Below are 14,230 nucleotides of genomic sequence, written 5' to 3'. Positions count from 1 at the left end.
TGTCCAATTGATTAAAAACGTATTTTATTGCTAATCAGGCATGGACTTTGAATTGTACAAGTGTGTGAATATCTGTGTGTGCATGACTCATTTGCAATTAAACGGCAAAAGCGAGAGAGCCAAAAGGAGAATGAACGAGAGAGAGCACATTTTAAGTGCCGCAAAAATGCCAGCATAAAAATAAAGCAGTCGCTGTTATAAAGGCAGAAGAAGAGGCACAAGACGGCGACAATAACAAGAAGAGGAAAACCTACAAAGGCAGCGACCACAAAGGCAAAGATACAAAAATCCATACTCAGATACATTTACGAAACTACACCACACCACACCACACACAAACAGAAACTGGCTCGCTCGCTCGCACACATCCACACATCACACGCATACTGCGACGTCGACGTTGGCTGCAGCAGAGTCAGAGACTGATGTTTACACAACGTGCGGTATATTTGCAAGATACTCGTCGAACAACAAAAAAAAACAGCAGCAAATGCTGCTTGTATTTTTTCTTTCTTTTTTCGACTCTAATTGAAAACAAGCAGAGAGTGTGTGTGTGTGTGTAGAAAAAACAAGAAAAACAAGCACAGCGAGCGTCTACAGCTGGCTCTGGGGTATTATTGTATCTGTAGATGCGAAATTGCAAACCCCACCAACAGACAACGTTGCCAAACTTCAGCGTATTGCTTTTTTTGTTTTTTCCTTTTTGTTTTCTCTGCAGCTTTGTAGCCGCGTAGCCATAGTTTGCGTACATGGTGTGTATCTGTGCCTTTGCGGCGCAGCGTTCTCTCGCCTAACGATGAAAATTGCTGCAACAATGTCGCTTAATTTTCATGCGGCCAGGCCAGCAGTGTTATTATGTATGCACCTGATCGGGCCTTTATGATAGGCCTCAGAAAGTCGAAAAACCGGTTCGCTTCGTCACCCAGCCCCCTCCTCGTCAGCATCATCAGCTTCAACAGCCATAGTCCCAACCCAAGTCCAGGCCCCAACTGGTTATTACTAAACAGGTAGAAGAACTCCAAAACCAAGCCAAACAGAACCCGAGCCGTCTTCATCATCCTTCTCCAATTTCCTTACTCGATACTTGATATCACGTATGGCTGTTTTAACAGATGCGACCACAAGTCTATTTAGCTTTGCTATGATTTTACCAAATCGCAATTTCTGGAAATATATATAGGGTTTCGATGGATTAGTGTAAGAACAGACGTTTAACTAACTGGTTCGGAAACAGAGAAGTATATTGTTATTTCTACCACAAGTCCAAGATGGGTTACACTTATGTAAATTGTTGACATCTTCTCTTCTGTATGAAAGCCATAATTCTGTAGTCTCCTCTTTGCCAGCTCTTTTGGAATAATAATCGATTCTTGCTGTGCATTCTTTGTGCTGGGCTCTGTGCCTCGTCGCTCGGTCTCACGAACACAGGGCCAAACAATCTCATACAATCGCCCCTTGACGATAATCTTTTGTGTCTGTCTGTCCGGTTCTTTAGCACCTTTTGTCAACGAGAAGTTCGGCAACGTTGCGCACTGGAGAGACAGAGATACTGAGATTTGGCTCCATCTTCACTTCTCCGGCTTCTGCTCCAGAGTTTAGTTCAACTCATGTGCGAAATTATTTGGGAATTTTCTAATTTCCCATACAAAAGCTTCGCCGTCACACGCCTTCCCGCCTCTAGACCCCCCCCTCCTTTTCCATTTTCGAGCGACTTCGTCACGTTCCCTTGTGATATCTCAATCCTCGCATTGCATGACTCTCGTTTGGTTTTTGCTATTTTTGTTATTGTCGTTTGGTATTACGACACTGCTAAAAAAACAATGAAATGTGCAGTGCCAGGCATAAATATGTAAAACAATAGCGACGAAACAGCGGAATATCTTCATCTATAAGCAAATGCATATGTTATTGCACAACTGGCTGGAACCGACATAATAATCAATCCACTCGCCAAATTATTTCTTACGTCCCTAAACGTAAACCAGTAGGGCAATATCGGTTTTAAAACGAAAACAAAATAACAAAATTCGAGTGCAACATGCGTGTTTCCTAATTTGCTTTACGTAAGGAAAAATAAAAACATTTCAAGATTAAATGTATATTATCCTATAATCGAGGGGTACCTCATCAAGGAAAATATAATAGGATGCGTCAGCTTTCGTCATATAATTCTAGTTCAGTTCGGATGAGTAATCAAATCCCATGGAGATTTAAAAAAACCAAAATCGGACCATGACTAAACCTTTGAATAAATATGAAGTACGAGAGTACAATAGTAGAGAAAATAATTGGGAAAATAACACATACATACAAGATTTTTTAATTATATTCCTCTAGTGAACTACTACTAAGAGAAGCCATCTGTAAGACTTGTAGGACGCTAGTTTCTTTCTGTTTCACTATCTAATCTATATTTTTGACTTTGAGATTCCCCGCTCTCAATGCCAAAAAGAACAAAAAGCGGGCAACGCAAACTAAATATTTTCTCATGCCGCACAAAAACAACAAAAAAAAAAAGCAAATTTAACAAGAGCAACAATTGTAACTGTAACATGACATTGAAAAAAGTCAAAAACACTAAAAAGCAATACATACACACATATGCACACAATTTCGTCTATATAAAATCGTACGTAGATCATTATTATTATTGTTGTTTTTGCTGTCCTTCCATAGCGTGCTAAAAAGCCAAGCACGAAATTCAATTTAATAAAGCAATATTAGTCGACGTTGACGGGGTTACATGGACGGGACGACAGACAATATTAGGAATAGAAGATGGTTTTTAATGCCCTAATCGACGGCTTTAAATTTTAAAATTATTTCTCAATTGGAATATCAGATTTAACCAGATGTGAAAAGCCGCCTAAAATAAAACCAAAGTCTTCAACGCCCTAGAAAAAATGTAAATATAAAGCTTATCTCGCTTCTCTTTCTAATATTGGGCAGCTGCAAATGAAAACATGCGCATTTTGCTCAGTGCACAGTACTCAAGAAACCAAATTGGAAAAGGGTAGATATAAAAGTGCCTAATTGAGGGCTGCAGCTGAAATATAATTTCATTTTATGCTGTTATGAGACACTGCCTCATGTGGTTTCTGGTGGCTCACTTATTTGCTTAGGCCACTGGGTTCATTGTCAATGTCAAAAAACAATGACTGTTTTAACCCGCGACGATTCCACGATTTCTGTTGGTAATTACCGCAAAACTATTAAATGGAGCTTTGCCCTCTGTTGTCGTCTATCCTTCATGCAAGCCCAATGCATCAGCAGCCGCCCTGAAAATCAGCAAACACAAATGTGTTGGTCTAGTCTTGCTTTGAAAAATAAAAAATTTTGGCTGTGCCTAATGAAGCAATTAAGTCATTTGACTTTTGCACTCAACGAAAATATAAAGAATAGAGAATAGAGGAACACAAAACTCGTTTGACTCACAAAAGAAATAAAGAAAACACAAAACAAAGGCAAGCGAAAACCGGCAGAACCCAACACATTGCTCAGAAAAGTTCTTCAGTTTAGGCCCCGAAAACACGCAAATAAAGCAAAACAAAATTATGAAATGAAAAAGTATTACGCAATAAACGAAGGTGGAAAGGAGGTATGTGTGTATACCTGTGAAAGACTGTCTTCCCTTGAATATTTTCAATTCATCAATCAACTTTCAGTTCTTGTAGGTAGCACGCAAATTCATTTAATAAAAACCAAATAAACATGTAAGTAACAAATGCATTGTCAAAACTGAAATATTCGTCTAGATATACAAATGCGAATCATACATAAATGCATAAATTCAAAGGTAAAGAAATTTCTGAGGATCTGTGGGGTTTAATCAGAGCAGCAGCGCTATTGCCACATGCCATATCACCTCCCCTTACCATTTCTTCATGCTAGAATCGGTTCCTGATTCGCTTACCTCTTGGGTGTACTCGTAGTCGCACACACACCCATGCCAAGTGGAACCCACTCAGGTGAGATACTAAGATAGAAAAGCAACATTGCGACAAGTCAAGGTAAAAAGTTACGCATTATTTTTCGGGCATGGCCAGCCATTAGCGTTTGTGCCTCACGCATTGCCAGGTTTGAGGTAAATCAAGGGGAGGGGGCAAGGGGTAAGAGAGTAGCGTTCTGACACGCAGCCAGCTCAAGAATTCATATCACACAGACTTTTATATCCGAACTCAATGATAAGAGCTAGCTCGCGTGGACAGCAGCGAATACCAGTAGCTGTTAGTGGCCTACGCTGGCATCATCTATCTTAGAGATATTATTTACATATATATACATATATGTATACAGTTTTGGATGTGGTTTGTTTTCGGGTTTATTTTTCCATTTAGGCACCCCCTTTCTAGAGAGCTGGTTTCGTAGAGGATTACTATTATTGTATCTTTCGTTTAAGTCTATCGAAAGATAGTTCAGCAAGTACATATACCATATCATATCTTATTATATTATCTTATTAAATAAGGCTTACCTTTTCAATTTTTGATTATTATTATTGTTGTTATTGTTGTTGTTATTAATAATGGTGCTGCTATCCACAACGAACTGTTGTTGCTGCTGCTGTTGATGCTGTTGTTGTTGTTGATGCGGCGTAGTAGTTTCGGCTAATTTTCCAAAACAAATGTTACGGCTATTGTCGCGTACCATGTTTCGACAACGGAACATTCGCAGCAGAATCTTCTTCTATTTAGGAGGAGCATTGCGTCGTATGCCGCGAATGGAGGGGCATCATTTTAAATGGGCGCCCTCCTTCCCATTAAACATTATGCACTCTTTTTATATATTCCAGTGTGGGGATTGTTACGATACTCGGCTTGCTTGATTTAAGAACTTTGATGGATATCTTTCTTTTATTTTCTTTGGTAAGATTTCCGCTTCACTTGCACATTTTTAACACTGTATAACGAAATAGGGATTATAAATGATACAGGGAATTGGTGGATTAGATCCAGCTGGCACTCATTTTTATTTAACACTGCACGTGCACTTTATATGGGAGCTTTTCTTTTGTGATTACATTACTCGACTTTTTTTTTAATGCAATTCACTTTTTCCACTAATTTTGTATCCACTAATGCCAATTTGCCTTAATTTACCAACTAAAAATACGCTTTTAATTTAATTCAACTAGAGCAATTTAAATTTATTGAAATTTCAATGGACCCAAGATGTGTTCTCCTCTTTTGCCTCAATTTAAGCGAGGAATACGGCATGTACTAAATATACATATATACAAAGATAAACTTCTTGTATAGGGCCATTTCCTCTGCAACAATACGAATGCGAGAAGGTGGAAAATGCGAGCAGCGACGTCAGCAGCGCGTTATTATAATCCCCCATCCCCCGTAAAGAGGGTTGGTAGTACAGCATGTTAAAATTCCATGCACTAAAGAAGCATGGAAACTACAAGAACAACACACACTCGACGCTGAATCTGAAGTTTGGCAACGTGGCTGCGAAGCGCCATTTCGCTTGCTCTCGCTCTGCCTCGCTGCGGCTTTCGTGAAATGCGGCAACGTCGCTTTGTTTGCTTATAATTGACGTTTGCCGTCTGACGTGGTTGCCAGAGCGAGATAGCCAGCTGTTGTTGCTGCTTCAGCGCACAAAGTACATAGGGTGTTTGGTTTTGTGTGTGCGCGCTATATACTCGTGTACATAAAGAATTTATAGCTGGTACTTTTTCTCGTACATGGAAAACGAGAAACTCGCTGTGTATTTATAAATGGCTATGTGGTCATGTGGTGCGCTTCTTTCGCTTTGTTATTGCACGTTCTTCCATAATTCGTGTAGTTTTGTAGCTCTAAATCTCCTACGTATTTTCTTTTGGGGCGCAGCAGGAAATCACCAATACATCTGTCATTTTCCCTGATGGTGTGCGTGAGCGAGAAGCTCTATCATTGAGTGCCCTATGTGCATCTCGCTCTGATGCACGGAATAGGCCCCATCGGTGCCGTGAAAGTTTCTTCGCTGCCAACGTCGCTGCTACCGCGCAGCTCATCCAAACTTGGGTTCGCAGTGCTCCGCGATTTCAGTCGCTTTGCAGAACTGGTGGGGTGCGGCTCGCAAAAAGTCTGTACTGTAAGGACCCCCACTCAAAAGTCCCAGCTAATTTGCTAATTGGGCAGCTAGGATAGAAAAAGATCATTCTGATATTTATCCAAATGCTTGTCGTTATTTTGTTTTGTTTTTTGGTTCGCCATTTTGGTGTACATCTCTTTCAATCTTCATCCCCTCTAGAGGAGGAAAAAACCCATTAAAGTCAGGCGATTCAACTAGAACTCATGAATATTGTCAGCAGCAGCAAAGAGAAACCAGTTTTAGTATGTATTTAGTAGTATCTGCTTTTCGTGTTGTGGCTACGTGACCACACACCAACAGCATTTACTAGAAAGAGAGCGCTAACTTTGTAGTTTTCCTCTCCCCAATCTCATACACAAACGGGGTGCTCTGTGCGCACGCACACAAAACGGGTTAAGTAAGGAAAAAAAACAAAGAAAAACGCTGTACTACATCGCTTCATCCCGCTCACACAGCAGCTGAATCGATTTTTCAAACGACACGACAATTCCCCTTCTCCACTCCTCTCCTATTTGTTGTCTCGCTCTGACTCGCGCAGCAACGGCTGCCCCCTCCCCTTTGCTCCCTTGCGTTGTTCGTTTTTGTAGTTTGGAGTCCGCGCACACACGCAGTATTTATATTTATATATACGGGTTATATATAGTCGCCATGTTACTTTTTCGAACGTTGGGGGAGCTGTCAGCCTGGATTTTTCGCTACAAATTTTCAACGTCTCTCACTGCCGCTGCTTCTGCCGACGTCGCCATCCCAGCCCGTTGCACGTCATCCGTTTCAGTATGTATGTGTGCTTTGAATTTCTGATGAAATTCTTTGCTTTCGAGTTAATTGCTGCCCGCCGTCGGCAGCAAAAAGCCTCTGCCTCGGTCACTGCCTCTGCCGGCGTCGCTACCGCCGAGCTCACATTTTTTGTTGTGCCAATTTTCTTTGTACTGGTGTTCTACCAATTGCTTTAGACCGCCCGAAGAAGAGGAAGACGTATTTGCTCTGAACTGAAAATTTTCTGGGAGTATTGGACGATTTTAAAAGACAATTCTAACCTGACTTTTGTCCGAAATCAACTAATCCCTATTTATATAGGTCCGCTTAAGCTGGTCCCTTATGCTCTTTCTAAGAAGAAATTATAAAAATATCTAACAAGAACCCTATTGAAAAACTCTGAAAATCATGTTTTATTTTGATTATTCCAAAGGCTTTTAGTTGATAAATTATGGCGTTTTGTATGTACGGCCTTATTTTTGTTTTATTAGACATTTAGTTAACCACTTCTTTAATCACATACCCAAATTGTAAAATACGTGGGCTTTTATTGGGTAATCACATTAATTTCGTGAATGAATTATTTGCTCCATTTAAGTTGATTTTTAACCGTTGATTTCGATCCATTCTTACCATTTGCGTTGAAAGCTGAAACGAAATACAGATAAATAAATATCCTCTTTTGATTTAGAACACTACTGATCTTTCCATGAATTTAAATTCAAATGCAAAGATCCAATGCAAAATGTTAATTAAAAAAAATGTTTTCTAGCTTGGTTATAAAAATATAATAAACATGCTGTTTTTATTGCTTTTCCTTGATTTATTTAACTTGTTTAAAAATAAATAATTTTTCAATACTTACACCATTGGAGCTGCTTTCCTTGGCTGATCATGGAATCCTTTTTCGCTGCCTCAGTAGTTATATTATTGTAAACCCGATTTGGACTTTATTCGAAACTGACGCATTTTACACGTTGTATTTCGAGGCAAAAGGTTTTGGTGAGCTATTTCGATAATTTCCAAAAAAGGTATCGACGCGACCGTTGAGTTTTGCCTTTCTGCGTGTCGAACCGAAATAACCGAACCGAGTCCAAATGTACCGATTTGATTTTATTTAACACTCGGTGTATTTTAATTTATTCACTCTGGGTTATAAGGTGACTTTTTCATTCGGCAAAAGGCATCACAAAAATTGAATGGGAAACAATAAAAAAATTTAATTTTTATCATTCAGTAGGCTTTCCTTGTTGATCAATTTACTTTTGCCTGTTTTTGCTTATATTTTATTGTATTTCGATTAACGCTTACGATATTCCTCTCGCCGATGTTGTTGTTGCTGATGTTGTTGCTGCATCTACCTTCGTATTGGTGAATTAATGCATTTTCGCACACAAAAACACTCGCGCACACACACACTCAGATATATAGCAGCCGCTGCTCACACACACACACTAAGAAAGGGGAAGGGGGTGGTGGCACTTGCCTTTTTCAGATAATAACAATTTATTTTCGCTGTGTGTGTTTTGGCGGCGCTTTGTTTAATCGCCCGCCGCCGTTGTTGTTGTACTGCTTTTTTTTTGTAGCTCGCTGCAAACGACGCGCGCGGTCCGTTCACTCCAAAAATTTTCAAAACAATGTGACCGTAAGTGATGCGCTTAGTGTGGCCGACGCAATGTGGTCGCAAGAGTGTCGGATGAAAATCAAGAAAACTTCATTTAATACCAAAAATATACTAAACTTTTAGCTTTGTCCAGCACCCAAACCATTAACATAGATCTGTTAACAGAACTATGTTAAGTGCCTGCCCTACATTTGCTCATATTTAATGTTAGCATTTTTAAATACCCGATATACTAAATAAACAGATGCTCACGATGTAATGTGATCTAGCTCTATTTCTCGTTTTATTTATGAAAAGTTGAAACACATATCAAAGACTAACGAGACATAGCTCTAAACTAAAAGCATAGGGTAGCCAATGAGGCAGCTCTAGCTGCGTTGGTTATCGTTATCGCGGTCAGCAGCTTGTTTTGTTTTGCTTACACGACACAAATAAATAAAAGGGAACTATGAGTAATTTAAAATCGGACCTGGACGAGTACTTGCTACTGCAGAGTGATCAGAAGAAACCCAGCTTCAACGTTAAGCTGCCACAGCTGAAAGTTCCATTTTTCTCCAGCTCCGACCCAGAAGCAAATAGTTTTCTAAAAGATACGGACTCATGTTTTCCAAAATTGGTGGGTTTTTTTCTTTTTTTTTATCAATTGTTGGTGTGTTCAGAATGTGCTGAATGCTAATTTGAAATTCTTCCCTTGAATCTCTTCTAGTCTCGCCTGCAGCGAATCGTGGGTTTCGTGGCCTGCTTAGGCATGGGCGCACTGTGCATGACCCTCTCCACGTTCTACATTCCCGTCCTGATACTGAAGGCCAGAAAGTTCGCCCTGCTCTACACCCTGGGCAGCCTCTTCTTCATCTTGAGCTTCTGCTTTCTCTCCGGATTTGGGTCTTTTTTGAAGCAGATGTTTTCTAAACCAAGACTGCTCACCTCGCTGTCGTATAGTTCCTGTTTGATCCTAACTTTATACTGCGCTTTGGTGGCCAAGAGCACTGCGTTCACGGTCCTCTTCGCAGTGGCCCAGATAATCGCGTTGCTCTTTATGGTCCTGGGCACAGTTCCTGGCGGAGCTACGGGGCTCAAGTTCTTCGGACAACTCTTCAAGAGCACCGTTTCCGCTTCATCGAGTGTTCTGCCTGTATAAAGGGAGGTTCAAATGGAACTGGAGGGTAAATCTCCACCACCGCAGCAATGAAAAGTAACTTATTAACTCATTGATGAATCTAAAATAAAACTTATTTGTGATACCACGCGCCTCTTGACTTTACAACAACTACTGTGTACATCATTTATTTGCAGGTCTCTCGTTTGAAATTTACTTTTTACTGTTTAAGGTATTCGAAGAAAGGCAAGCATCTGCCACGTTGGAGTTGTTCTTTCTATATGCCTATGTTTATACAGACAAAGCTGATGTGTTAAGCACATTTCGTCTACACAATTTAAACTTTATTGACGTTGGCGACTCCTGCCTAGCGACTTCAGATGATTTGTGCATAAGAAATCATCTAATCCCCAATCTATAAAATATCGTGAGTAAAATTAAGTGTTATTTTCGCTCTCGTCTATTTCAAATTGGTCAATCATCGATCTCTCCCAGATACAAGGTCTTATCGCTGGATCCCGAAAGAATTAGAGGCTCTTTGGGGCTGAAGTCCACGGCATTAACACTGCCATTGTGTCCGGGCAGTTTGTACAGAATTCTCCTCGTATTTACATCCCAGATATAGACATGCCGATCGGCGGAACCCGATGTTATTTTATCGCTTCCCGGCGACCAAGCGCATCGCAGCAGATTCTTCTCAAAATTGTGCTGATGGCCTTGGAAAACCTTCACACATCTTTCCCCGGGTGCATACGGTCTCACGTCCCACACCCTCAAGGTGTTATCCATGGCATTTGTCAAGACAAAGTCTCCTTCGGGGGACAGGGACATTCCGGTAATCGTATCCGAATGCCCGCGCAGATGGTGCAGGACAGCCTGTTTTCGTATGTCCCATATTTTGACTTCGTTGTCGATTCCGCCGCTAATTACTTGTTCGCCGGTGTCACCAAAACAAACCGCTGTGACTTGAAAAGGCGATTCCAAAGTGTGCGCGGCGTGCTTCTTCCTGGCATCCCAGATCTTTATGGTGCGATCATCGCTGCCCGAGCAGAGGAGCTGCTGACCCCTACGCGAGCCCTGAACGCTGTTCACGAAGTTGCCATGGCCCTTGAACCGCCGTTGCCGCTGTCCCGTGGCTATGTCCCAAATAGCCAGCGTTTTATCGGTGGAGCAGGTAAAGATGTGCGATCCATCCGGCGTAAAGTGGGCTTCCATAACAGCTCCACTGTGTCCCGACATGGCCATCACATTCTCGCAGTCGTCGTACACTTGCCAGATGTCTGAAAACCACATTAGTTGTTTTACGTGCTCTTGCTATTGTTCCAGATGTTCAAGTACTACAGATTCATTTGTGCCCAAAAATGGGTGATTATAGGCTCATTGAACAATTTAAAGGAATCTTCGCATTGCTTGGTTTTTGGCGACTATCAGACAATTTTACTCACATATTTGCCTATCAAACCCAGATGAAAGCAGCAACTCCCCCTCGGGATGGAATTCCGCTGTGAAAATCTCTCCCTCATGTCCTTCCAACTGCATAATGGGCGCCTGCAGGTTTGAGGTGCGCCTCACTCCCTAAACATTATTGTAATAAGTATAATTAAAGTAAAACCCAAATCACTGAGATGTTTAGTATGCTTCTTCTTGCTAGCACGCTTACCGATTCAAGGAGCGCTTTGTCCCTGTTTGTGTAGGCCACCAGATCATTTTTGCTACGCTTGGCCTCTTGGGCCAAAACCACGCTATTATTGGGTCTTTTAGTACCCATTTTCAAGAATTTATTTGCAAAAATTGAAGTCTTATAAAGTTTTTTCGGTCGCACAAACAATATGGCTGTGTGACCAGATTTCGGAAAGTAATATTGCCGACATAACTGTTAGCGGTGAAATTGAGCTATTTCTGAACAGATGTGGCTACTTTCAGTGAGAAGAGATGGAAGTGAAAGTTGGCAACTCTGGTAAAAATACCAAAAACATTACCAGAATTATGTTTCTCTTTTTATTTTTACACAATTTGCGGATTTACAATGTGGAACTAATCAAGAAAACAGGGTCTCCGTCTAATAGGCATCTACGCGTGGAGGATCCGCAAAGAATTCCTGTCCCTTACGCTCTCCCTTGAGCCACTGCTTATAGCGCTCGTTTCGCATGGCCTGAAAGAGGGATTATTAGCAATTTAGGCTCGTTAGGGAATTGCAGCTAAAAGAAAACCCACATGGAAGCGCATCAGTTGCTTCTGCATGCCGACGCACTCCTGGAAGTCGGAGATCAGGTCGGCGCACTCCCGCTTTCCGCGCTCCAGACCATAGGCCTCGAAGCACTCCATCATCTTCATCTCGAATTTTCCGCACTTGTCGTAGGTCTGGTGGTTAATGAGGCACCCGGTCAGATCAGTTAGGGGCAGGCGTAGAAAGGGAGTAAGCGACATTTTGTCTGTGGAGTGAAATACACACAAATTCAGTTTGATTTGGATGCACCACTGTTGTTCGCTGTGACGTAACAATAAACAAAGTGTTTGAGCCTTGCAGCAAAGTAGCTCTCTCTGGCACTCAACAACTTCCTTCTGTATTCCCGTCAATGTTTAGTGGGGTTTATCCTGATCACACACCTTAAATTGTTGGCAATACCCAAGGAATTGTCTTATATCGCCTTAATTTCAGCACAAAAACAAAACTGTTATCGATTTCCGATATCGGGTAGCGTTTTTCGAGGCTCGACAGCTGATAGTGTTGGCTAGCGCGCGAACCGCTTCCACGTTTTGTTTATAAATTGAATTTTCCGACAAGCCATGAAAAACCAGGATTTGGTGGAATACCTAAGGTCCTGCGGGGTGTGCGAAATCTGCCAGCTGCGTTACCTGAAGGCTAGAGGCGCGGAATATAGAAACATCAACGAGACTTTGCAAAAGGTGAGAGAGCTGCTTACTTTGAATTTGTTGACAACTAATTGATGTCTGACCTGTCCGTTTAAATGCTCAGTTGGATGTGAAATTGAATGAATGCGTGGAAACCGAGCAGCTTGTAGTATCCGCGGAGAATCAACCTGCTAAAAGAGCCCGTATGGGCGTTTGTTCCACGTGCCTGGGCCTTTTCTCAAATGACTTCCAGAATGAGCTGCTCAGCAGCATTTTGGCATCGGATTTCGCGAAGTACGACTGCCAGAAAATCGTTTTGGCCATTTGCTTACCGATGTCACTGCAGCTGAGACAGCTGGCCATGTGGTTTGCCCTGCGGAGAAGGTTTGGAGCACCTATAGACGAAAGCAATCCCCCAGACGTGCCCATAAAGGAGGCTGTCAAGCTGATCCTACACCCGATAATCTGTGAAAAGCTGGACAAGGGCTACGATGCCAACGGCCTGATGATCAATATAGACCTCACGCACAATCTGGAGGACGAGGAGGTGGAAAAACTGGTAAAGTTAAACAAGGAAGCCTTTCCCGCCAAGGCTTCGCATCAAAAACGCATTGAAATCTCGAGGGGTTTACTGGAGAAACAGTATCAACCCTCCAAAGTAAAGGCGGAAACCTTTGAGAAATATTTTCAGATACCCTGCTCGAACGTGGAGGAATCCATAAAACTTACTTCTATAGACCTGCAAGGACCACTGGTTTGCGTAGCTGGCAGATATCGTAAGCTGAGTAGGGAACTTTCACACACTCCCTGGATTTTGAATGGCAAGAGGCTAATGGAGGAGAGTATCGAGGAAATTATAATCAGGCATGTAGGTCCCCACTTCACAGAGAAGCTGGGTAAGATCACCTTTATGTCGAGTGGTAGAGAAGACGTGGATGTCCGATGTCTGGGTAAGGGAAGGCCTTTTGTTCTGGAAATTCCAAATGCCATAAGGAGTTGCCTAAGCAAAGAGGAGGCCCTTGCGATGGAACGGGCAGTGGATGCATCTGGTATGGTGTCCATACATAACCTCCAAGTCGTGCCCAGAGAAGAACTAACCCACATAAAGACGGGAGAAGAGCAGAAAAAGAAATTCTATCGCGCTCTTTGCGCCCTGCAAGAACCAGTATCAGTGAAGATTGTGGAACAACTGCAAATATCAAAGAGCTTTGACATACAGCAGAAGACCCCCATACGAGTTCTTCATCGTCGTCCCTTGCACACGCGTCCCAGGACCATTTACAGTGTCAACGCCAGGGTGCAACGTGGAAATCCGAAGGCCTTGATCATCGATATTGTCACTCAAGCAGGCACATACATCAAAGAGTTGGTTCATGGCGAATTTGGCAGGACCACGCCTTCATTGTCCTCGATCATAGGCAAACCCATTGATATCCAAGCGCTAGATGTGGTGGGAATCGATTTGGATTGGCCCAATGAAGTGGATAACTCCTTACAAGAGGAATAGCGATATCATTATTATTAGGTACAATTCCATTTAAATGTTATACGTTACACATAAATTGCAAAAGCTGAAGGACAATAAACAACAGAATATAATGACGAATTTTGAACGAAATTTAATTAATAAGTAAGGTTGGTTATGGGACTTTCAGTGCAAAATCATCATAGGCGAGATTACGTAGTATATGGACAGCCCCATTCCCTGTCTATCCAATATTGTCCAGTATTATTTCGTGACTTTGAATCCCGATCCTTAAAATATTGGTAGCAGAGAAGGACAAAGCTGACATGCGCAGTGAACGTACTTTGGAGCCAAG

General features: G+C 41.8%; 5 protein-coding genes across 12 annotated transcripts in view; 2 read left to right on the top strand and 3 right to left on the bottom strand.

The window, feature by feature from the left end:
* LOC122617180 (protein split ends) overlaps positions 1 to 8,461 on the bottom strand; it is a 45,745-nt gene extending 37,284 nt beyond the window's left edge. For 4 of the 6 annotated variants that reach the window (XM_043792915.1, XM_043792932.1, XM_043792923.1 and 1 more), the window contains exons 1-3: positions 7,703 to 8,461; positions 7,471 to 7,485; positions 4,475 to 4,899 (exon numbers count right to left, since the gene is read on the bottom strand). In XM_043792915.1, coding sequence (XP_043648850.1) covers positions 4,475 to 4,668 — 194 coding nt within the window. In that variant the 5' untranslated portion in view covers positions 4,669 to 4,899; positions 7,471 to 7,485; positions 7,703 to 8,461. Of the gene's footprint in view, positions 1 to 4,474; positions 4,900 to 7,470; positions 7,486 to 7,702 lie in introns of those variants that run through there. The other 2 variants (XM_043792957.1, XM_043792974.1) reach the window with 1 other exon arrangement.
* A 270-nt stretch (positions 8,462 to 8,731) lies between these two features.
* Positions 8,732 to 9,707, top strand: LOC122626181 (protein transport protein SFT2). The gene is made up of 2 exons (XM_043806340.1): positions 8,732 to 9,077; positions 9,168 to 9,707. The coding sequence occupies exons 1-2, from the start codon at positions 8,910 to 8,912 to the stop codon at positions 9,597 to 9,599; spliced, it is 600 nt and encodes a 199-aa protein (XP_043662275.1). The 5' UTR covers positions 8,732 to 8,909; the 3' UTR covers positions 9,600 to 9,707.
* A 287-nt stretch (positions 9,708 to 9,994) lies between these two features.
* LOC122625858 (U5 small nuclear ribonucleoprotein 40 kDa protein) lies at positions 9,995 to 11,424 on the bottom strand. Its single transcript, XM_043805892.1, has 3 exons — positions 11,218 to 11,424; positions 11,003 to 11,132; positions 9,995 to 10,837 (listed from the first exon to the last, which is right to left on the bottom strand). Exons 1-3 carry the CDS (start codon positions 11,323 to 11,325, stop codon positions 10,032 to 10,034), a joined length of 1,044 nt encoding a protein of 347 aa, XP_043661827.1. The 5' UTR covers positions 11,326 to 11,424; the 3' UTR covers positions 9,995 to 10,031.
* Positions 11,425 to 11,541: 117 nt separating this feature from the next.
* On the bottom strand, positions 11,542 to 12,481 carry LOC122618777 (NADH dehydrogenase [ubiquinone] iron-sulfur protein 5). Of its 3 annotated transcripts, none has more exons than XM_043795354.1 (3): positions 12,414 to 12,481; positions 11,772 to 11,989; positions 11,542 to 11,709 (listed from the first exon to the last, which is right to left on the bottom strand). In XM_043795354.1, the coding sequence occupies exons 2-3, from the start codon at positions 11,982 to 11,984 to the stop codon at positions 11,617 to 11,619; spliced, it is 306 nt and encodes a 101-aa protein (XP_043651289.1). In that variant the 5' UTR covers positions 11,985 to 11,989; positions 12,414 to 12,481; the 3' UTR covers positions 11,542 to 11,616. The 3 variants fall into 3 exon arrangements, with proteins under 3 accessions (XP_043651289.1, XP_043651273.1, XP_043651280.1); XM_043795338.1 differs by lacking the exon at positions 12,414 to 12,481 and adding an exon at positions 12,165 to 12,306; XM_043795345.1 differs by lacking the exon at positions 12,414 to 12,481 and adding an exon at positions 12,058 to 12,198.
* LOC122618770 (putative tRNA pseudouridine synthase Pus10) lies at positions 12,331 to 14,016 on the top strand. Its single transcript, XM_043795325.1, has 2 exons — positions 12,331 to 12,464; positions 12,535 to 14,016. The coding sequence occupies exons 1-2, from the start codon at positions 12,345 to 12,347 to the stop codon at positions 13,915 to 13,917; spliced, it is 1,503 nt and encodes a 500-aa protein (XP_043651260.1). The 5' UTR covers positions 12,331 to 12,344; the 3' UTR covers positions 13,918 to 14,016.
* Positions 14,017 to 14,230: the final 214 nt, after the last annotated feature.

This window comes from Drosophila teissieri, chromosome 2L (assembly GCF_016746235.2).
Source record: "Drosophila teissieri strain GT53w chromosome 2L, Prin_Dtei_1.1, whole genome shotgun sequence".
Classification (NCBI taxonomy): domain Eukaryota; kingdom Metazoa; phylum Arthropoda; class Insecta; order Diptera; family Drosophilidae; genus Drosophila; species Drosophila teissieri.
This window is presented reverse-complemented; position numbering and strand designations above follow the sequence as displayed.